This window comes from Choristoneura fumiferana, chromosome 8, assembly GCF_025370935.1.
Source record: "Choristoneura fumiferana chromosome 8, NRCan_CFum_1, whole genome shotgun sequence".
NCBI lineage: Eukaryota > Metazoa > Arthropoda > Insecta > Lepidoptera > Tortricidae > Choristoneura > Choristoneura fumiferana.
In genome coordinates this window covers 3,487,571-3,511,491 of record NC_133479.1, presented here as the reverse complement: position 1 = coordinate 3,511,491, position 23,921 = coordinate 3,487,571, and the positions used below count along the sequence as shown (strand labels likewise).

Here is a 23,921-nt window from a genome sequence, read left to right as displayed (position 1 = left end):
AATACTTTTTTTTTTTTTTTTTTTTTTAATCTTTATTTATTATGGAACTTTGATCAAACGATAATGAACATGTCAGTTCCCAAAGGCCTTAACTATAAAAACACCACAACAGCTATAAGATTTAAATGAGTAACAACTCGTGCCAAGAGGGACTGCTATGTCCTCCAAACCATACCACCGGATCCCCTGCCACAGGGTGGCAAACCTGCGCACGGATTCTTTTACACAGAACTCGGAACCAATGTCAACCACAAATATGTCTACTTACTTATCTAAAAATCCGTATACAAATCTAGCAGCCTGCGACCAAGGCTCCGACAATATGGCTTGGAAAATACCAACATTTAAGACATTGACATTCCAAATTGAGTAAAACATATTCCTCTTGGCTCGAGTCCTTACACACTCCATTAATAGGTGGAAAACATCTTCAACCACATCGCACTCAACACAATTTGGAGACTCTGCCTTTCTCATTAAATGCGCAAACTTATTTAAAGGAACATGACCAGATCGAAGTCTATGCGCACAAATAACTTTTGCTCTGGAGAGACTAACAGAATCAAACCAAGGTACATGAGGAGGCTCAGACTGCATTGTCCTATACCAAATACCCTTGAACTGAGACCGGCTGTCGAAATGCTCTTTCCAGAGGTCATGACATTTGTTCTTATAACGCAAAATTACCTCAGAAAATTCAGGAGCAATCACGATCTCTGTTCCTTCACTAACAGCAGACGCGGCTAGTCGATCAGCTTCCTCGTTGCCTACTAAGCCAATATGTGAAGGGATCCACTGAATTTTTAAACACTTGCCAGAATTTTGGAAGGAATAAATCAGTTCCAAAATTCTGTAAGCCGTAGAAGAACAACGTTTCCCCGATGTACAACGAGCTATATGTTGAATCGCAGTTTTGCTGTCGGTTAAAATCACTATGTTATGATAACCTAATACATGAACAAACGACAAGGCCTCATAAATAGCACAAAGCTCTGCAGACATAATTGATAACCCGTGAGAGATTTTAAATTGTGCCTTTTTATTACAAATAGGATCAAAAAATGCTACTCCTAACTTATCACCACACTTTGATCCATCAGTAAATATTTTATGAAAACTGGAATACTTTCTTTCCAGCTCTAAGATTACCTCCAGACGAAGAACGTGACGATTGTATTCACGTTTAGCCCCTGAATACATTCTAGATTACTAAACAAAACATCACTTACCTGGAATTTTGACACCCACATATCTAACTTAAACATAGGTAATGGACATGACGAGGAAATATGCTCATCAGAAACCTCTACAAACACACATCAGCTAGCAATGGTTTCCTCCTGCCATTCCAATATCCGCTTTGGCAAACATTGCTCAACTCACGGATCATGTCAACTGTAACATTATTTGAATAGGTCAAAGCTTTTAAACAAAATCTAAACGCAAGGTAACGACTTCTGACATACAAAGGTGCTATACACAGTTCACTTTCCATGACGTGAATAGGCGTAGACCTTATGAACCCTCCAATCACCCTTAGAGCCTGGTTTTGAATTTTCTCAAGCTTATACATATGCGTCTTAGCACTGTTATTATACAAATAACAAGCGTAATCCATCCTACTACGAATCAACGAAATGTATAATCTACGAAGGTGCTTAGGATGAACACCCAAGAAGCACCAGCTAAAGTTTTCAGGATGTTAAGAAATCTTTGAGTTTTTTCAACAACATAACCTATATGTTTTCCCCAACGCAACGACCTATCTAGCCACATTCCTAAATACTTGACTGTGATATCAGAGCACAATTGACTACCGCAAATTTCAAGACTTACATGCTGAACCTTATGACCTTTGCTAAATACGCAGAATTTTGACTTACTGGCTGAAACGTCTAACCCTAAACTATCTAACACATCTACCATTGTGCACAATGAATTTTGCATACTACCAACACTATCTTGCAAAGACTTTGACCTAATATACAAAACAAAATCATCCGCATATTGTGAAATATGAACTTTATCTATCTTATGACAAATTTGATATGTAGCAATATTAAATAAAAGAGGAGAAAGAGGGTCTCCTTGGGCCAAACCTCTATCAGTCCATCGAATAATGGAAAAGTCAGTATTTTGGTCTCGTAAAATGAGATGTCTTTCACTCAAGAAAGTCCATAAATACTTACAAAAATTTGCACCAACTCCCAAATAATCTAAAATGTTTACAACTTTTCCTACCGACACATTATTATATGCTCCTTCGATGTCCAAAAAACATGCGAGGGTGGACATATTCATTGAAAACCGATTTGTGCATAAGAAATAAGGCGAGCTAAACAATCCACACACGATTGGCCTCTTCTAAAGCCTACCATATCTTTGGAAAAAACCTCATTCTTCTCCATAAACCACTCTAAACGTTTCCCCAGCATGGAATGAAAATTTTGCACACACAGGACATTAAAGAAATGGGCCTTAGTTTTGCCAACTGATCTTGCATATGACTAGACTTTGGAATAGGTATGACCTGAATATCCCGCCATTGCTTAGGCACAACACCGGACATGAAGATTAGATTATACAACTTGAGCAAAAATAATTTGGCAGCAGATGGCAAATTGAAAATCACTTCATACGTTATCCCATCAACACCTGGCGCAGAATTTTTCTTTTTTAAACAACTATTAAATTCCTCTAAAGAAAATTCAATCTCGAGAAAAGGATTGTCTGAGCAAAACATAGGTGTTTCGGATTGCACATAGTCAGGCGTAAGAGAGCGCAATAACTTCAGCTGACTTTCTTTTGACGCAATAATACCAGACCGAGAATAGCCTTTCATCCATTTCATTTGATTCCACATATCCGACGCAGTTGTAGTTTCACCAATACTTTGACAAAACTTCTGCCAACTCTGGGATTTGGCATTTCGAATAATACGCTGCGCCTCAGCAACCTTTTTCTGCATAAAACTCAAATTATCGGGAGTCGGGTTTCGCCTGAATCGACCCAACGCAAGCCGCCTTTCTGCAACAACCTTGGAAAGCAAGGGACTCCAGTATCTCTTGGGCTTAAAATCGCGCGTAGGGTTTGTACAAATTTTAACCATAGGAACATTTTTGGTTAACGCTTCCTTAACACGAGCTTCAAAAATGTCATATAATATCTGAACATCATTATGCACAAAAGAGAAATCATCCTTAAAAGACTCCTTTAAACAGTCTCGATAGCCTGACCAATCTGCGCCTTTAAAATTCATTCTTTGTACAAAATGAGGGTCATCCTTGTAATTTAAGCTTAATTTAATAAGAAGATGATCACTACCCAAATGCTCATTAGACACATCCCAACTAAAATCTACAGCAATGTCCGAAGTGCAAAAGCTGACATCAGGAGAGCTTTCTCGAAGTGAACCATCCACAAATTTAACCCTCGTCGGTTTTCCATTATTAAGGGAAACAAAACCATGCTCGAGCGCCGAATCAAATAACTGATTACCTCTTGAGTCACACTTATAAGACCAATTGGAATGATGAGCATTAAAGTCACCCGCGACTAAAGATTTCTCAGAAAACAAAGAGAACAATGAATCCCAATCTTGCTGCGACGTCCGCACTGAGGAAGGACAGTATAGAGATACAATATACTTTAAGAAGGCACAATTTAAAATTTTAACACAAATAATTTCAATACCAGTGTTGTTCAAAGCAATGTGAGATAACTGAGCTTTTACAGAATCATGTACAATGATAGCCACTCCTCCATACGAATCTAGTCTATCTTTTCTGAATATATTGTATGAGCCAATTCGAAGAACTAAACTATTATCTAACCAAGTCTCGCTAATCACCGCAATGTGAACTTTTTCTCTGTTTAAAAAAAGTTCAAGCTCAGTTATCTTAGGCCTAATACTTTGCGAGTTCCACTGTACTATATTCAAGTAGGATTTCAGATTATACCTAGCCATTGATGTTAGTAAAGAAAACCTTAACTAACTCAAAATCCATTAAAAACTTCTTACACAATTTCAAAAATTCTTCAATAATAAACTTACATAGACACTTAAGCTTCTCCTGCCAGTTCTCATTAGACATCAAAATATCCTTTAATCTTTCAAAAACCTCTCAAAACAACTTCCCTCTCCTCTTACCCCTCTACTCCTCTTGCCCTTCTTCTGACTTTGATCTTCAGTGAAGAACATTTTGTGGCTGCTCAGAAACAGGATCTTCGTCCTCATTCTCTACTGGAACTCTTTTTGGCATCTTTCTCTTTCGAATTTCGTGTTGACTATCAACCCCTGCTCTAACTTGACTCTTTGGCTTCTTAACCACAGGAGGACTTATGACGCACTCAGACTCATAATCAACGTTCACCAGCTTGGTCAGAACGGCATCCCTATATGATTTGCCAGCTCTCGTCTTTCCAGCAGACGTAATAGATAAGTCATCTTGTGAAGGTTGAGTCAATTTTGTTGACGTAACAAGCTCTTTTTTATTTTCTTGCATATATAACCATAATGCTTTTTTATAAACACAACCTTCAGATGCCATTATTCCTTTTATCTTCTTTTCTCTCAAAAAGACTGGGCAAGATTTATTTAAAGCCATGTGAGGCCCTTTGCAATTAAGGCATCTAAACTCAGTTGTCTCACAATTGGCATGTGTCCCTCCACACTTCGGGCATACAATTTTGCTTGATGGACAAAACCTGATTAGATGTCCAAACTTCCAGCATTTCGAGCATTGGGTAACCGGAGAAATATATGGGTCTACCTTAAATCGACATCCATATGCATAAACATAAGGAGGCAAATAAGTACCTTTAAAGCACAGACGAATAACTTCAGATTTCACCCATCGACCATCGTTATTCAAGCGATTCAGTCTTCTTACAGACAAAATATCTTCCGAACTGACAATGTTCTTCATAAACTCCTCCTCGTTTACTTCTGTCTCAACATTTTTAACAATGCCGTAACTGCAAATGAGTTGATTTGACCAAAAAGCGCGTCTGTCATCATTATTGAACTCGTCTGCCGATAAAAGCTTCTCTGCTTCTTCTTTCATACTAAATTGTATGCGTACCTTACAGGGGCCCAAGAACTTATTTTTAAAATACCCTTTAAGCCTTTGGCTTGTAGTAACTTGGCTAAACCTATCTGTTTTGGCAGATCAGTTTTCGATATCACACAGATTTCAAAAGTCTCATCGGGCATTCGCTCAATATGCGGAACGGCATCAAAAGCCTTGGAGCTCCGTAAACGCTTGGGTTTCTTTCCCACAGTGACGAAACTTGCATCAGACGCCCAACTATCATCGCTGGGATCACCAGACTTCTTCTCTGATGGCGAGCCCACAGCCGACATGGCATCTTCATCACACACGACACTTCGTCGAGCCATCGGCGAAAACTCCAGCATACTCACGTTGTCCAACGATAGCGACTTGGTTCGCTGCCACACTCAATCTCTGAAGATACCCTACTGACTCCTGCAACGGGGTCATAAGACCCGATAACTTGTTTCGCTCATATTGCTCGAAACACTTCGAAAATAAAAATTAATTGAATTAAATTGCAAAGAGAAAAAATTTGGCAACCGTCGCCTTTGACAGCCGAACGTCAATGGGTTAAACATACTTATATAGATAAAAACATACTAAATACATTAGTAAATAATTTATTGAATCAGGCGTTACTTTGCGGAGGTCCATTCAATGACTAAGCTTATGCAAAATATGCGTGTTCATGCAGTTCCTCCACCTCCACACTGCAAGAACACACACAAACCACACAAACCCATCTATCTCCAAACACATAGTAAATATCTAACCGAAACAAACATTCGTATTATTCATACATACATTCGTAGTCAGGTTCTCTAACCATCCGCCATCCGGTCGTCTTTTGACTTATTACGCTTGACTAAACGATTATTACTTATATTTGGCCTATAACCGTGTCCCAATGGTGGGCAAAGGGCTCTCCTCTTGACAATATGTGATAAAATATCCGTAGAACACAATATTTAGGTATTATACGTCTAGCCTCCGCCTTGAAGCTTGAAACACACAGAAAGCGGTGGCGGGGCGGTGCGGCGCGGCGCGGAGGCGGTACCGGTTGTAATATTCGAGCTAACATGAAAGAGGGCACACAGAATACCGCGCGGGAAATAAGCGTGGAACGGTAATCCGTGTGCCCTCTTCCACGTTGGCTCCAATATTACAACCGGTACCGCCTCCGCGTCGGAGCCAGTGTCCGCCGTCAGTGTGTTTCTAGCTTAAATCATAATTCAAACATTGTTTCCAGTTCTACGTGTCCCTGGGTCTGAACGTGGGTGGAGTGCGTGAGTTCAACGACACCAGCAGCAAGCCCTGGAAGAATTTTTCCAACAAGGGCATGCTGAACTTCTGGAACGCCCGCGACCAGTGGTTCCCGACCTGGTACGACGACACCAGTGCGCTGCAGGTCGACTACGTCAGGGTCTATGCCCTTTAGAATGTGAAAGACTAGAAAAATATTAAAATTGATCCTACAGAGAGAATAATTAAAGTTATCAAGCTGGTTACCTAATGATTCGCCGACAATTTATTGATTGGCAGACCACGTTCCGTCGAGTAACGGTACGCCGATGAATTTGTACGCAGATGTATTGTTTCACAGACTAACGTTTCGTAACTCAACCTTTAGTCGAATATTCAGTTGGCTTATAAGCCGAACAACTATTGACAGAAATTAGTTTAGCCGATTTAGTGATTACACTACACATTTTGAACGTTTGGTCGAACAACTTTTCGCTTTCAAATTTGTGTTTATTTTACTTATATTGAAGTCGAAACAAACTAAGTCGCAACGCCAGCAGTTCGGTTCTGGCACTCGCCGGCCGCTGCCGCGGCACGCTCGCTTCGCTCGCTCGCCTCGTGCGTTGTTCATCACAATTCTACCTAACACTCCTCCTCGCTAACGCTCGTCATCGCACCTAACTACATCTTGATGCCTGTGATAACTCTACGCTTGTCGTGTTTCGGCGAACAGTTGTTCGGTTAACTAAAACAATTACCAAACAAACAATCGACTAACCGTAAATATGCATATCACTATTCTTCCTACCGACTACTCGGTGAAACGAATAATAGGTGTCACGAAATTATACCAAACGTTGCTCGGCCAAAAGAAAAATTTGCTAATACTTGTCTGCGAAACGAAAATCTGCGTAATTGAACTTGGCGAAACGACAGGTCACCTAAGCTACTTTGTAAGGATTAATCGACCCGAACGCGATGGGTTTGAATTACGGCGCCAAAGCTGTTGATTATTTTCATCCAGATTTTTACTCGTATCACTAACATAGGTATTTTTTTTACAAGCTTTTTATAACTTGTTCTGTTTTAATTGGATTATGTTTGGGTCAATTTTTTTGACCCACGTTCAGTAGTCGGTTGACTTGTTATTTGGCACACATAATGTAGTTTGGATGATGATGAAAATACAGTGAACAAAAAGTACAGTCAGCAAAAAAAAGGTTACATCAAAAATGTTTTTTTATAAGAGAAAGTAGGTAATTTAATAAAAAATCTAAAACTCGACTGCGTTATGATATTTCTTTGAAAATTGCAAATAAAAACACATGACTTGAATATATTTTTGTGATTTCTTTTAAAATCCCTTGCAAGACAAATAAATGCTCCTAATTTAAATAAGAATATTGAAAAATCCTTAATTTTGTACTTCCCCAAAGATAATATTTTATGATTTAAAAAAAAACTCATACAAATCTTTTTACAATTTAATTTAGTTAGGTATGCATGTTAGTAATTGTAATAAAGGTTTTTTTTACCATATCCAAAATACAAACTGAGACATGGATGCACAGAACAACCAGAAATAGAGACCAGCGCTGGGAATCGAACCCTAGGTCCTCAGAATTCTGTGCTGCGTGCCATACCCCTACACTACCACTGGACAGGAGTACAGACACGAATTCCTCCTATGCACACATTAAGCAGCAGCAAAAAAGTAACAAATTTGGAGTTGACAATAAATACAAAAAGACTCCAAATAACTCAATCATAGTTTTTTTTACCTGCAATGTTTACTTTAATTTAAAACACGCGGAAATAAATAAAACACTCTTAGTTTTTTTTATATCTTATTTATACTTATACAATTGTATGCTGGCAAGAATAAAATCACACACACTTCTTATGAGCCCTTCGTGTTAGTTTATTGTTATAATAACAAAGGCCTCAAATCCTAGTCAGTGTCAAATATTAGAACCTTAGGCCGCTTGTAGACGTCTGTTGTTTTCACCGGACAACGAACCGTTTTTTGTGGTGTTGTATAGCTTCGTCGTTGATTTTGTGAATATTTTGCATTACCTGAAATTAATTATGGCAATTATGCCTTACGGGGCAATGAATGTCTGTGTTTTGAGACAGTTTTGTCTTTCGGAAACTTTTGTCCTCCCTTTTTTTTCGAACAAAATGGAACTACGCAACACTGTGGTTGCTCGATATTTTTGTGGTACGGTTTTAAGGTGTATTAAATATGATTTTAATCTAAACTTTGTTTTCACGCCCGTAATAACAGACTTTGAAAGCCATACCTACTTTAAAACCTCACGCAACAGTGGCGCCATCTAAAAAGACAATAAAACGATAGCCCTCATTACAGAAGTCACACAACCATGTCACTTGAGTATTACAAATGATCCGTAATCGATCAGTCTTTTGGAGATACTATATATAATACTTTTTTAGGGTTCCGTAGTCAAAATGGCAAAAATGGAACCCTTATAGTTTCGCCATGTCTGTCTGTCTGTCTGCGGCTTTGCTCAGGGACTATCAATGCTAGGAAGCTGTAATTTTGCACGGATATATATATAAACAATGCCGACAAAATGGTACAATAAAAAATATTTTTTTGGAGTAACTCCACTAGATGTAAAGTGGGGGTTTTTTTGTTTCTCATCCAACCTTGTAGTGTGGGGTACCGTTTTTTCTTGTAGATCTTTTAAAACTATTAGGGGGTTGCTAAAACGATTTTTAGATTCAGTGATTTGTTTTGCACAGTATTCAACTTGAAAGTGCAAATTTTCATTAAATCGAGCGTCCCCCCCCCTTCTAAAATCTAAACCGGTGGGTGGAAAAATTTGAAAAAATTCAGGATGGTAGTAAGTATATCAAACTTACAAGGAAAACTATAACGGTTAAGTTTTCTTGAGAAGTATTAGTAGTTTAAGAGTAAATAGCAGCCTAAGTTATAAAATATACCTAAACTTGGAATATTCCGTACAAAATACGAAATCCTTAGAAAAATATTACTTAATTTTTTCGTAATGGCTACGGAACCCTATTTCGGGCGTGTCCGACATGCTCTTGGCCGGCTTTTTCAATCATTCCGTCAATACTTTTTACTTACAACTAGCTTTACTTATCTAACAAGCAAGTAAACTTGACAGGATATATCTTATGCTATCTTATCCTATCCTAAAAATATAATAAATGAGATAGTTTGTGTTAATGGTTTGAATGCTTAGATGTTTCGATTAAAACCAGAGATCGGACAAATGTACGTCATTACTCGCAATAATATGGACATAACTCCAAACCAAAGATTAATTAATTATTTTCTTATCTGTTATTTAATTTGTATACTTCAAGCAAGACAGTAATAAATAAATTAAATTAAACTTCAAAAAGGTATTTTTTTCTAAATTTTTTGGTAAAGAAGACACTAAGAAGTCTGTGTTTCATTTGATTATTACTGTCTTGCGAAGTAAACAAATAAAATTACAGGTAATAAATCAATACGGAATATTAAGCAAAACTCTGCGCAGGGGGCGACACAAACAAACAAACCGTAAACAAAAAGCCATGACAACATCAGTTCTCTTTATAGTTTGTCGCCATGACAGACCACGACATATTTATTAATTAGTAACAAAATAAAATGATTTTTGCATAGTAGTGCTATATAATGGCATCCTACGGACATTTAAAACATTCAAGAAACAGTTTACGGTTTGTGCTAGAGCTGTATTTTGATGGCAGAACATTGAAGTAATATTCCCTATTAATAAATCTTTGAAGTCATGTCCATATTATTGCGAGTAATGACGCACATTTCTCCGATCTCTGAAAAACACTGCCGCCATAGGTTAGAATTTCGACAAATGTAAAACTTGGTTATCATTGAATTGAAGCACAGTTCAAGGGTTTTTTTCCTTTCCATGGATAGTATAAATCTTCCCAGGTGAATTTTTCGCTTCGAGCCCTTATCTTTCAAACAAAGGCCATTGTCTCTGTTATCGCAAAGCTGCTAGCTACCGAGTTAGCACGTGACACTACAACATTCATATTGAAAAACAAACGGTATCGTCATAGTATTAAGCTTCAAATTTAATGTCACTGATATTGTACAAACTGATAGAACAGAAAAATAAGACCATCACTGGGATCACTGGGTTTTCAATTTCGGTTTTACGGGATGACCGTAAAAGTAAAAATTTGGATTGAAATAAAATACAAAAGATTCCAAACAATCTTAAGTCACTGATATTATAGATATTACGTTTTGGTAGTGGAGGACGATAGACCACCCCGAGGCAATACGGTACTCATATATATTTTTTTTTTCAATAGTAACAGTTTTTCAATATGAACGTTGTAGTGGCACGTGCTAACTCGGTAGCTAGCGGCTTTGCGATAATAGAGACAATAGCCTTTGTTTGAAAGATAAGGACTCGAAGCGAAAAATTCACCTGGGAAGATTTATACTAGAATAAATAACGAGCCTATTTTATTCTACCTCTGGAGCAAAGCCGCGGGTGTAAGCTAGTCACTACCTATACCTTATTTGGAATAACAATCAAAACTAAAAGTTAACTTCCTTGTTCTCTTGTTCTTCTAACTTCCGTTTTAAGTTCTATTATAAAGCGTAAACTTTGACAGAGTCGATCTTCAAATTGGCATCGTGCCAGGAAGGTAACCAGGTATCCTTGGCCTGCCAGAACTTGAGGACAGCCTTGCTGCCGCGGTTCTTCCATGGCTTGTCCGAGGAGTCAGCGAAGTCGTGGACCCCGCCGACCCTAAGGCCCAGCGAAATATAGAACTGAAATAAAAGTAATAACAAAATTAAAAAAAAAACGACCGTGTTATTGATTTCAGAATAAAAATCGACTAAGCCGTATTCACCCTTTAGGGTTAGTTTTTACTTGAGATTCTGCAATTTTGCATTCTGGGACCAAACTGGAAGTTGTACAAAAAAAAACTATCAAAAATAACCTTGTTAGTCCTCAGCTACTCGAGTATTAATGTCATTATAAGTATGAATTACCAGGAAATGGGAAGCGTAGTATCATTGCCAATTAACCCGAAATGAAAAACAAGATATACCAATTCAAGAACTTCACAATTCTTTATTTACTGAAACTTATTACACAAAAGATTACACCACAAAAAAAAACTGTAATTGATATGGACCTCCCCAAAGTAATACCTGAATCAATCATTCTTACCAATTGATCCAAAGGTGCCATGACGCTGGTTCCTCTCAGCCAATTTCCAGCATGAGGCACGGCGGCGGACCGCGCGATGGAGTAAAAACCCTCGCCAGGGTCTACGGTGCCGTACTGCTCTCCGTCAACCAGGAGGACCAAACCATCTGCAGAATATGAAAATAAGTTATCGGGAACTGGTTGATTTACCATGGTATTTACCTAACCAACTATCGTTACCTACTCTGAGAATTTTGCTGATTCATTAACATACCGAGATCATCATCATCATCAGCCATCATCATCATCATCATCAGTTGGGACATAGAGACCTAGACCTTCTCCTCTAGTTCGCTGTTGGAAGCGGCCTGTATCCACCGTGAGCTGGCTTTAACCAGGTCATCCATCCATCTCGTTGGTGGGCGTCCTACGCTTTGCTTGCCGATTCGCGATCTCCATTCGAAAACTTTTCGGCCCTAACGGCCATCTGTTCTCCGTGCTATATAGTTTGCCCATTGCCACTTCAACGAGCTAATCCGCTTAATGAACTAAAATAATTTCTTTGCTCACCCGCGACCTTATGATAGCTAAGTTTATGCAAAATATACGTGTGCATGCAGTTCCTACACCTCCACACTGTAAGAACACACAACAAACCCATCTATCACCACCACCACACTACACTGACGCGTTTCGAACTCAACCAGAGCTCATCTTCAGAGCAACACAACCGTACATGATGCTTGTGAAGATGAGCTCTGGTTGAGTTCAAAACGCGTCAGTCTAGTGTAGTGGTGGTGATAGATGGGTCTGTGTGATTTGTGTGTGTTCTTACAGTGTCGAGGTGGAGAAACTGCAAGAAAACGCATATTTTGCATAAAAATAGCTATCATAAGGTCGCGGGTGAGCAAAGAAATTATTTTAGTTCATTGATAAGGACCTCCGCAAAGGAACGCCTAATTCAATAAGTTGTCTAATCCGCTTACTTATGTCAATGACTGTGAGATAAGAAATATGATTACCTGGCTTCCAAATCATAGTGTAGTTATGGAATTCACTGCTCCAATTCTCGATACCGACTTTCTCGTTCATCAGCTGTGAGCGGAATGGGTCCGTGTCAGACAGCACTGGTCCACCGTACAGCTTCTTTGCAAACTCTGGGTTGCCCTTCACAAATGCCACTCTAATAAGACCTGATTCATATCGGCGATTTCCGTAGAAGTTATCACGAGGCTCTAGGTTGATTTCTGGATGGAATAGGGGGACACTTTAAAATTAGAAGGTTGATTGTTGTAAATGAAAGAACTAAGTATCACCAGATAATAAAAACAGCATTACAGCAGTACTTATTTATACAGTACTTGGACAAAACGAAAAAAGGCTTTTTGGCTGTTTTTTTTATTCAACTGGATGGAAAACGAGCAAGTGGGTCTCCTGATGGTAAGAGATCACCACCGCCCATAGACACCTACAACGCCGGGGGATTACAGATGCGTTGCCAATTTAGAAGCCTAAGATGGAATACCTCAAGTGCCAGTATAATTTCACCTGCTGTCTTACTCTCCACGCCGAAACACAACAGTGCAAGCACTGCTGCTTCACAGAAGGATTAGCAAGCAAGATGGTGGTAGCAATCCGGGCGGAACTTGCACAAGGTCCTACCACCTGCAATAACTGCTGATTTTGCCATTTCACTAAACAAATTCAGGGGTTTGATGAAATTACTGTTTTTTTCTAGGTAAATGATAAAATCCCTTAGAGATTTATTCAAATCTTTTTTAGCCAATTTTGGCGACATTTATAGATATTTATGCCCACTATTGTACGTACGTTTTATAAGGTTTTATTTTACAAGTTTTAAATAAATTTGGGCTTGCAAGTTGCTTTTAGATGTACCTGGTACCAGCCAGCTACCAGCGGGCATTTTGGCTTTAACTTCAACTCTGCCAAATTTGAAGTTGAATTTGTTTTTAGTGGTGATTTTGCCTGTCACGATGGGGGGCAAAATGTCAGCGCCAGAGGCTTCTCTTTTGCACTGATCGCTGTCAATTTGGCCTGTGCATCTGAAATGGAGTTCTATACTTTAGTATGCTTAACGTGTTACAAAATAATAATAAAGCGAAAAATATTGTCAACCCTTGTAAGTTTTCATGTTTTACAACCGGAGTTAAATTGGTTATTTGGAGTCTTTTGTATTTTTTATTTCAACTCCAAATTTTTTATTTTACGGTATCCCGTAAAACCATATCGAAAATACAAACTGAGACATGGATGAACAGAAAAACCAGAAAAAGCTCTCGATGAGAGCGAAACATAGATGTCGCTAGTGTTGCTGCTTAAGTAGCGTAGTAGAAGAAAAAAGCAACCTGAGATATGTGTGCATAGGAGAAATTCGTGTCTGTACTCCTGTCCAGTGGTAGTGTAGGGCTATGGCACGCAGCACGGAATGCAGAGGACCTGGGTTCGATTCCCAGCGCTGGTCTCTTTTTCTGGTTTTTCTGTGCATCCATGTCTCAGTAGCGAACCGGAGTTAGAATTTACTAAAGGAGTAAACCTTAGATATGAACCATATGATAAATATCTTAAGTGCATGGTTGCGTATGGTCGGCCACTAACTCCTATAATACAAATTTTTACTTAGCTTAGGAGTTAGAGGGTTAACTGTTGTGTGAACATGTACCTACAGCAAATTGTTTCCTACCACCATATTGTTATCTGTTTTATAAATATTTGTTGTTGTACTTTTTTTTTATATGCAATAAACTATTATCAATGACGACTGATTACCGTCTCACTTACATTTCAGTCAGATCTAGTGATTCTTGTAGGAAGCCTTTATGGTAAATATTTTCCAAAAGCTGAGGAGTAATCACAAGGTGGCCGTCTTTTAGCTCCATTGTCTCTTTCGGCATGTACACGTTGAATGGATAGTCCTGAGGAAGGACAATTTTTCCGATTAATTTATCAGTGATTATGTCACTTTTAGTTAAAATTGTAGCGACTTCTGTAGAACTGTAGAAACTTCAACATCTTGCATCGCACGATCTCCGATAAAATGAGTCTTTACCTTGGTGGGTCACTTGGTCTAGACTCTAGAGACATGAAATTTTACATGGATGTTTACTTACGTAAATGAAGACCAGTCTGAATTCAATTCAAATAACAGGTCAAATAATATAATGCAAGTGAACCCGCGGGTGAACACTAATTAGTTAGGTATATCTTCGTAAGTACTTACTGGCTCATCCGGGAACTTGTTCTCAGCATCCCAGGAGCTTTGATCCTTTAACGTACTTTTATCGAATTCCTCGCTGAAGATGAGAGCACCCTTACAGATGGTGCCTTTACCTAGGACGACGGTCTTGGACGCTACGCATGGGTCTGGGTGTCCAGAGACATTAGGCTTGGGTGCAGGAGTGGGCTGTGCCGTTGGCTTGGGATTCTCGGGCTGATAGTTTGGGTTGTTGCCAACATCGACTTTTGTACCGTTTTCGTAGACAAATTCTGAAAAAGCATGTAAAATTTTATCATTAATCTGGATAGTGTATGAGTACAATAAGGACTAGTGACCCGGTAGAGATCTTTTTTGGGGTCACGTCGCGTGTTTTTAGTTTTTAAATTTTATATGAGATGCTTTATAGGAGATAAGGGCGTGCAGTCGGGAAAAGTTCATTATAGATGACTGGGAACGAACGGGGGAGCCAGACAGTGCCGGGTTCTCACCGGCTACAAGTCTGCACATGTCCAACTCTTTGGAGACCAGGTATAGGGTGCAGGAGAGGAGAACGGCTGAGAATCGGCTATTCTGCCGTTCTTTGGGGGAAGAAAATGTCCAGCAGTAGAAGTATTTTGGCAGACAATAGTGAAGATGATGATTATAAAGATTATAATTACAAAATAGGACGCAGGTGAACAAAACGGAGTAAAAATCAGTAAACCACAGAAGAGTGAGTTGAATATTTTTACGAAATCAATACTAATACCGATGCAGCACTTTTTTGATAGCGTCATAGTTGAATATTTGCATAATCTAACATGAAACTTACCAGTCACTGTCCACTCTCCATTATCCTGTCGATACCCCAGCCCGTCCTTGATGACGTACGTCCAGAAGTATATCTTGTCTCCAAGCTTCAGGTTCGCATTCCTGTCCCTAAAGGTCCACCGGCCTTCCTTGGCCTTGGTGATGTCCCGGGCCCACTCGCCTGCCTCCAGGCCGTCCATTTCTTCGTTAAGCTTACCATGGAAGGCGAAGAGAGAGAATCCATCGTCTGAAAATAATGTTTCTTCAAATTTCGTAAATCAAAAAATAGCCGTAGTGGCCCAGTAGCTCGCTTGCCTCTCGAGCAGAAGACCTTAGGTTCAAACACGGGCTCGCACCTCTGAGTTTTTCAAAATCATGTTTTGCAAAATTACTTTTGACATATGTATGGTGAAAAAACTTCGTGAGGAAACCTTCACCAACCTGTGAATAAAATGAATGGTGTGTATGAGGTTTTTCCACACTTTGCCGGCGTGGGGATTACGGCCTAAGCTCTCTTTCTGAGAGGAGGCCTGTGTCCAGCTGTTGATAGATAGTATAAAAACTGGTACATGTATGATCCGATTAAAATTAACAAAAAATATCTTTGGAATTTGTTTACTCTTTTCTGTCATACAATTATTTCTCAGCCTTCATCTCAATTTGCCGGTGACTCGTCTTTTTTTATCAAACCCAAAGCAATTGGCTCACTACAAAATGATTACAGCAAGGTCTAAAAAACCGAGTTAGCCGGAGGCAACGACCTATTATAGACGCGCCGGTTAATACTCCCCGAGTACCGGTTTAGATGTTATGCAAATTTGTTATTTTGACTCAATACAGGCATTAATCCGTGCTTTTGGCCCCTGTGTGATCAGTTGCGTAAGTTTATGAGCATGAGAAGCATCTAAAACCGGCCAAGAGCATGTCGGACACGCCCAAAATAGGGTTCCGTAGCCATTACGAAAAAGATAAGTAATATTTTACTAAGGGTTCGTATTTTATACGGAATCTTACAAGTTTAGGTATATTTTATACTTTAGGCTGCTAAATAGCAAAAAGTAAATACTCTTAAACTACTAATAATTGTCAAGCAAACTTAGCCGTTATAGTTTTCCTTGTTTTATTTAAAAAAAAAACCAGCAAGTTGAATATTTTGCAAAGAAATTACTGAATCGAAAAATCGTTTTAGCAACCCCCTAATGATTTTAACTAGATAGAAGAAGATAGAAGACCTATCCAACGATACCCCACATACAAGGTTGGATGAGAAAAAAATTTTTTGTGAAATTTTTATTGTACCATTTTGTCGGCATAGTTTACGTACATATTCGTGCAAAATTAAAAACCCTAAACATGGTTTATACTGGCTCATTCTGGAGACAAATGTGTAGGACTAACCCTACACCCTTAGTAATTGATAGTATTGATAATTCATTGTAGTCTCCATTGCATTCTCATCATTGTGTTATACCTACACAATGAAAACTATCACCTCTTCGGAATAACGCACAGGTTATGTGCCCAAGAATAATATTCGACCATACGTAAACTGACCAAGGAGTGTGGAGGGCTCCTTAGAAACTTACAAAGTTCGACAAAGCTTTTAAGCTCAAGCACGCAAGTATAATTATGTTCAAGTAATCTGGTGTGTTTCTATACTAAGTGTTGTGGTACGTAAAACTAGCAAGATGGATATTTTATGGATTTTGACCTTAGTCCAACCAACAACTGGTTATACTCGTAGGTAGTATAATGGTAGAATACTAGTATTTTGAATAATCTGTATTGTGTTATCCCAGTCAAGTAGGTTTGAACATTTAGGGCCTGTTTCACCACTTGTCGACTGACTTTAAGTGACGGATACCTGTCAATGATGCCGTCTCTGTTTGTTTTGTCCGAATAAACAAAGACGGCATCACTTTTATCTGCCACTTAAAGTTAGTCGACAAGTGGTGGAACAGGTCCTTATATTAAGGTTACTTATGACAGTAGATAATCATAATCTACCATATTAAATAGTACCTACCTGATTCACTACTATTAAAATGTGGCCTGCCTGACAGTATTTTGTGAACACACTCGAACCAACTGAATCGTGACCCACTGTGGAACCTTTTTATAGAAAAAGTCATAGCGACATTGCATTGCTCGACAAGAGAATTTATAATGACACTTACTGTGACAACATTCTACAGTGGGTCAGGAATCAAATGGTTCGACTGTACATTAAATATTTTAGTTAGTTCTACAAAATGAAAACAAAAATGTTATAATTCGGCAGGTGGTCATTTATTAGTTTTGGTGGTAAAAATTTGTAATGTTTAGTGGTCAGTTAAAAAAATACAGTTTCAAAAAAGTTTGCCACTACAAAAACAAGTACTTACAAAGCAGAGTTAAATGAACTGCGCAAGACATTAAATGCACAGACCGACTACGGCTGAGTAATAAAAAAACGACTCAACTTCTTAAGAGAAACGTCTTGATAAAATAATAAGGCCTCCAAACAGGAAAATGATAATTTAATTGCACTGATGTTTGTATCGTTTTCTTAACATCTACGTCGCATGTCTTGAGGTCACATTACACGCTATTATATGTTTTGCGAGTAACTCAAAGCGATAAGTGATAGGAAAAGCTATTAACTAGATATTTATATCACATTTATCTGTGTTGTTCACGTCTTTCTTAATGTACAAACGAACCATTAGATTTCGGACCCACCGTAGAACTTTCTTACAGTGTCATAATCAACTCTCTTCTGAAGCAATGCGATGTCAATATCACTATAATTTTTTTAACCGACTTCAAAAAAAGGTTATCAATTCGGTAGTATTTTTTTATGTTTGTTACCTCAGAACTCCGTCATTTATGAACCGATTTGAAAATTTTTTTTGTAGATCGTTTAGGAACGAATACCTTCAATTAGAGCACTCAAAGCAGAAATCGAGGGAACTCCTTAAATATTATAGGGACACCTATGGTAATTTGGATATATTTAGTAGCAGTTCGTGCATTTGCTCTTGAAAATCATCATTTGGTGATGTGGAACTGATGATGAAGATCACATTCGACCAACAGAGCTACTACTCAATAACAAGTACCTCACGGGTTGAATTTCAATTACTTTAACACACTTGCTAAGCAATCTATGCTCATCGTTATACATATGGTGAAATGGAACGGCTGGTGAAGCAGCAGCACTCCTCAACAACGAACGTCTCTGCACCGGAAAACGCAATCTTTCGAAAAAGGCTACGACCAGTTGACATTAAACTATTGTATCTTAGATAATTGACACTAAAAAGGGTGAAAAAAAAATTATAACAAAAAATTGAACCGACTACAAAAAACCATGAAAATAATTTTCTACCAGTATGAAGTCGGTGCGGTGCCTCAGCACGAGCCAGCAGGAGTGATTGAAGCCCAATATATAGTATGCAGGTGAGGTAGACTACTATATAGGTCCACGCCTGATGGCTCGTGCTGAGGCACCGAATTCGGGAACCCTCAAATTCTCCGAAATATTTAATTGCGAATTTGCTAATTCCGATTTTCACAATTCCTAAGACATATAATTCCGATTACTTAAAAACATGAAATTCATTTTTCCGAATTTCAAAATATCGTTTTTTTAATATCCGATTTTTGGGTCACATTCAGTTGGTTCGATAGTACAAACTACTTGTCTTCAGCCGTGATGTCGTAGTGGTTTGACCTATGGCCTCTCAAGCAGAGGATCGTAAGTTCAAATCCAGGCTTTTGAAATTTACCACCAGCTAGTAAGGTTACCATGACTTATATAATTAGTACTATAACATCTGTTACAATAAGTATGGTAAAGTAATACAAGCGACCCAATTGTCGACATGTAGTCGACACTTGTCGACACTTAGTCAACACTAGAATTTTTACACGTTCGTTGGGTAAAATATACTCCCTGTACCTACTTTGTTACTTGCTGATTATATTTTATTTATTTATTAGGACCTTCAACAACAAGTACACTTTTTCATATGTTTACAAGATATCCGTTTAGTATATAGTTTTGAATTAACACGTAGGTGCGTTTCGTATTCATCTATTTCAGACCTTTAAAACAAAGCATACATTTTATACATATATTTATTTATTTGGTTTCTGGGAACTCAGAAATAGCTCTTGACTTTGATGAAATTTCCTGTGGGAATTTCAGGGGAACAATTGAATTAGCTTCGTATTTTCTTTTGGAAAAAAACGTGTTATCGATATTTGTCCCGAGCCAGGCTCGGTCACCCAAGTACCTACTAGATAGAAAAATGCCTAGGTAGGTATGTTCGTATCTGCGCAGACGACAATTCATTAATTCAAGGTTTGTTTGTATATTTGCTTGACAGGTTGTTACTGAAGCAACTCAAGTCGTGGCCCTAATTTCCTTTTGACTATTTATTATTTTTTAGTATTATTTTGATACTAGCTGTTGCTCGCAACTCCATCCGCGTAAAATTCCTTTACCGCTAATACCGCTATCCCGCGGGAACCATGCAATTTTTCGGGATAAAAATATCCTATGTCTTCCCCCGGGACTCAAACTATTTGTATACTGAATTTCATCTTTATCGCTTCAGCGGTTTAGGCCTGCAAAGGTAATAAACAAACAGACTTACAAACTTTCGCATTTACAATTTTTGTGGAAGTGTAAGGCCCGCAATTTTGATGTTGACTGCATTTGCATTGAAAAAACAGACTTACAAACTTTCGCATTTTCAATTTTTGTGGGATTGTCAAGTGTTTAAATCATTTTTAAAGACCGTTTTTTGATACAAGCTTATTTTATTGTTTGTAATATTTATTGACTGCATTTGCATTGAAATCTACATAACACATACCCTGTAACAAATTTTAATTCAGTACACAAGAAGTGGTCAAAGTAATTCGAACACAAGAAGTAGTTAAAGTAATTGGAAGACAATATACACATACATACGAAAATTGCAAGTTAAAACGAAAGTTTGTAAAATTAACCAAATAGAATTGTGAATGAAATTACTATCACTGGGACCATTATCAAACAATCCCTTTAAAAAGATAACTAACAGATCTGACCACAACTAAAAAAAAATATCGTTGAACATATAACAAATACATACAGACGAACATAAAACCTCCTTATTGAAATGGATGTCCAGTCCACCGATGGATGTTTTGAAGCTGATTATGATGATGATTGAAATGAGTAATATCTCAAAAACGGCGAAACCCATTTTGATGAAACATGTCTAAGAACCATCGCTGGAAAACCTGATTTCAAATAAAAAACCGCATTCAAATCGGTCTACCCGCCGAAAGCTATGTCACCGTCAGACACACAGACACACATAGCGGTTAAACTTATTACACCCCTCTTTTTGCGTCGGGGGTTAAAAATAACAGTTACCTGGTACAGTCACCCTCAGCCCCCTAGGATATATAGCTTCCAACTTCGCAGGTGGCACTATGTACTGCGCCGCGCGAGGCTGCGCATGGCACGCTGCGATCGCGATTAAAAAACAAACGAGCGTCGCTTCCATCATGGCGTCTGATTTGTGGCACTGATGGACGCAGACTGGCAGTCGATATGCGTGTACGCATAGTGCCTAAAACGCTTGGAACTGGCGATTTTCTAAACAAATTAAGAAAAAAAGAAGAAAATAAATGGGGCCTATTGAAAGCACGCCAATTATTAGGAATATAATTTGAAATTCTAATACTAATTTTAACAGGTAGTCGGAAATTAAATTCCAGAGAATTTTGCAGATATACAGATTTACACCATTTTCGTAGTGTATTTTTCTTTGTAGTTTGAAGTCGTTTTTTTTTGAAAAACTACATTTTATATAAAAGATTTTATTACCTACTTACTGTTCTTTTTGTAGACTGCACTTGTATTATTATCATCCAGAATGTCTTACCCAATTTAAGTCAATCCCGCCATTAAAAGTGTGGAAAATTCTACTTGCGGGATTTGATCTTGATATACAAAAAAAAAAACTTGTAAAAAAGAAAAGTACGTACATAACTGCGATCAGTCCGATGAAATCATGATCACTGTGTGGTAACTTTTACGTCTTTTTTACACAATCGGTAGGTACATTTCTTGCACTTTAACCACACTGTTGGTAATTGTAAGACGTCATGACTGTTAATTCGTAGATTCTGAATATAACGACAATCAACAGGTAATTCTGTTATTACTTAAGTCTATGTTTCGACGCTTGGCTGGTTTTACCGGTTGACAATGTCAAGAGCACTTTAAGAATGCAATTTGAAACTTAAAAATGATAATATAAAGTTTAATCTTATGTTGTCGCGTCGATAATTGTTTTTGTGTGTAGGTCCTGTGACTAAATAAAATTGTAATTTTCTTACACCACATAGTCTAACAAAAGAAGTTGTATGACTAAGATATCACGATAAAGGTTACGTTACGAATAGAAAAATATTTGTAAACATGTACAAACCATTTATTGTGTAAAATTAAACAATCAAACACAATTACAAATACAAATATTTTATTCAGCCAATATAAGTACCTAAATTAATAAATAAAAAATATCGTGGGATAGTTCACACCAAATCAAAGCTTGTACTTAGGTACTGTTGGGTACCAGGCAACGGATAGACATACTTATATAGATAAATACATAAGTACTTAAATTAAAACCATATTAAACGTCTAAGGCCTGAGAACAAACATTCGTATTATTCGTACAAATTATTGCCCCGGCCGGGGATCGACCTCAAGCTTCATAGTCAGGTTCTCTAACCACTTGGCTATCCGGTCATCGAAAGTGCTTATTTCTACTTACATTCTTTCTTACTTCTTTACACTTTATTGTTGAAGAGATCCCTTTTTAGGGATAAGCTCACCTTTGCTCTCGTTTCTGTGTATTTGTATTTATTTTAATTTTATTTTTATGTGCAATAAAGAGTTTACATAGGTACATAATTGTTTTTTCCTTTTTAGTGTTTATAAATTTTTTAAATATTTAGGTTTTTATTTTTTTTCTTTAATTTTAACGAGTCCATTGGTCAATGTTCAAAATGGACGGCGTCAAAAGTGTAACTATATTTTGAATTAAAAATATCGATGTTAAAACCTTTGTATTGATGCAAGATCCAAAATATTCTAAAATTCTCTTAAAATACAATACAAGATAAATTATCTCTCTTGCAATGCACTAAAAGAATTTCCTTGCTTGTTGGTGAGCAAGAAAATTCTTTTAGTTCATTGATATGGACCTCCGCAAAGTAACGCCTGATTCAATAAATTATCTCTCTTGCACACCAGTACAAAATTTTTACATACCTAAACACAAAATGCAGGGTAAACAATTAGCGGTAAACAGGTAAATAAAGAAAGAAAGAGAGTGATTTATTTTGTTTCCATCAATACCACCACCTTACAGTAAGGTTAGAGGATGAGACTAAAACACTAGAGCTAGAGCTACAGGAAAAATTAAGTTACACAGGATACCGATAAGGGCTTCCACTCAGCATGCCAGCCACACGTTGTTGCAGCAACGCTGGTTTTCTGTGCAGCCCAAACGTTATATGATACTAACTATGTATGCATGTGCCAGTTCCTTTTCCCCAGTCGAAGGACGAAAAAAGTAAGTGGTAGGTAAATAGGTAAAATACCTTGTGTACCATCGCAGTTTCCATCTAGAGTAACATAAATCCAGCAGGGCTACTGCGAAACTGGAAGTTCGTGCCGTGCGGTTCCTCTCGCTCTCGTATTAAATAGTATAAGTGTCAGAGGGACCGCACGACACGAACTTCGAGTTTCGAGTTTCGTAGTAGCCCGGCAGGCCGAATAGTCTACGAGCGGGTTAGTCGCGCGGCACGTGACCCGCAGCTTCGGTCGACATTCGAATTATAGAATAACCCGACTAAACACGGTCTTGTTCATAATAGGAGACAATATGAGTGTTATCGAAAATACAAACTGAGACATGGATGCACAGAAAAACCAGAAAAGAGACCAGCGCTGGGAACCGAACCCAGGTCCTCAGCAATCCGTGCTGCGTGCTATAACCCCTACACCACCGCTGGACAGGAATCTAGACACGAATTTTTCCTATGCATACATATCTCAGGTTGCTTATTTCTACTACGCTACTTATGCAGCAGCACTAGCGACATCTATGTTCCGCTCTCATCGAGAGACGTCACACTCTTTCGGAACCAACCGCTCACCCAGACAAGAGATGTCGCTACTAAGCAATCAAATTATGATTGGTTTTTTGGAGTCTTTTTGTATTTTTTATTTCAACTCCAAATTTGTTACTTTTACGGGTATCCCGTGAAACCATATCGAAAATACAAACTGAGACATGGATGCACAGAAAAACCAGAAAATTACGGGATACCCGTAAAAGTAACAAA

General features: G+C 38.1%; 2 protein-coding genes across 2 annotated transcripts in view; one reads left to right on the top strand and one right to left on the bottom strand.

The window, feature by feature from the left end:
- Positions 1–7,638, top strand: part of LOC141430160 (beta-1,3-glucan-binding protein 1-like) — a 44,376-nt gene extending 36,738 nt beyond the window's left edge. Inside the window, exon 9 of the mRNA XM_074090727.1 lies at positions 6,307–7,638. Coding sequence (XP_073946828.1) covers positions 6,307–6,495 — 189 coding nt within the window. The 3' untranslated portion in view covers positions 6,496–7,638. The remainder of the gene's footprint in view (positions 1–6,306) is intronic.
- A 2,906-nt stretch (positions 7,639–10,544) lies between these two features.
- Positions 10,545–21,089, bottom strand: LOC141430158 (beta-1,3-glucan-binding protein-like). Its single transcript, XM_074090723.1, has 8 exons — positions 20,932–21,089; positions 15,541–15,765; positions 14,733–14,998; positions 14,294–14,427; positions 13,391–13,557; positions 12,517–12,741; positions 11,516–11,661; positions 10,545–11,109 (listed from the first exon to the last, which is right to left on the bottom strand). Exons 1-8 carry the CDS (start codon positions 21,065–21,067, stop codon positions 10,927–10,929), a joined length of 1,482 nt encoding a protein of 493 aa, XP_073946824.1. The 5' UTR covers positions 21,068–21,089; the 3' UTR covers positions 10,545–10,926.
- Between the last annotated feature and the right edge of the window lie 2,832 nt (positions 21,090–23,921).

Coding starts and splice junctions, on each gene's coding strand:
- LOC141430158 (XM_074090723.1), bottom strand. CDS start 21,067: ATGATGGAAGCGACGCTCGTTTGTTTTTTAATCGCGATCGCAGCGTGC. Junction 13,558..14,293: donor TCACTAGATCTGACTGAAAT/GTAAGTGAGACG, acceptor ACTCCATTTCAG/ATGCACAGGCCAAATTGACA. Junction 11,110..11,515: donor TGGCACCTTTGGATCAATTG/GTAAGAATGATT, acceptor CTTTTATTTCAG/TTCTATATTTCGCTGGGCCT.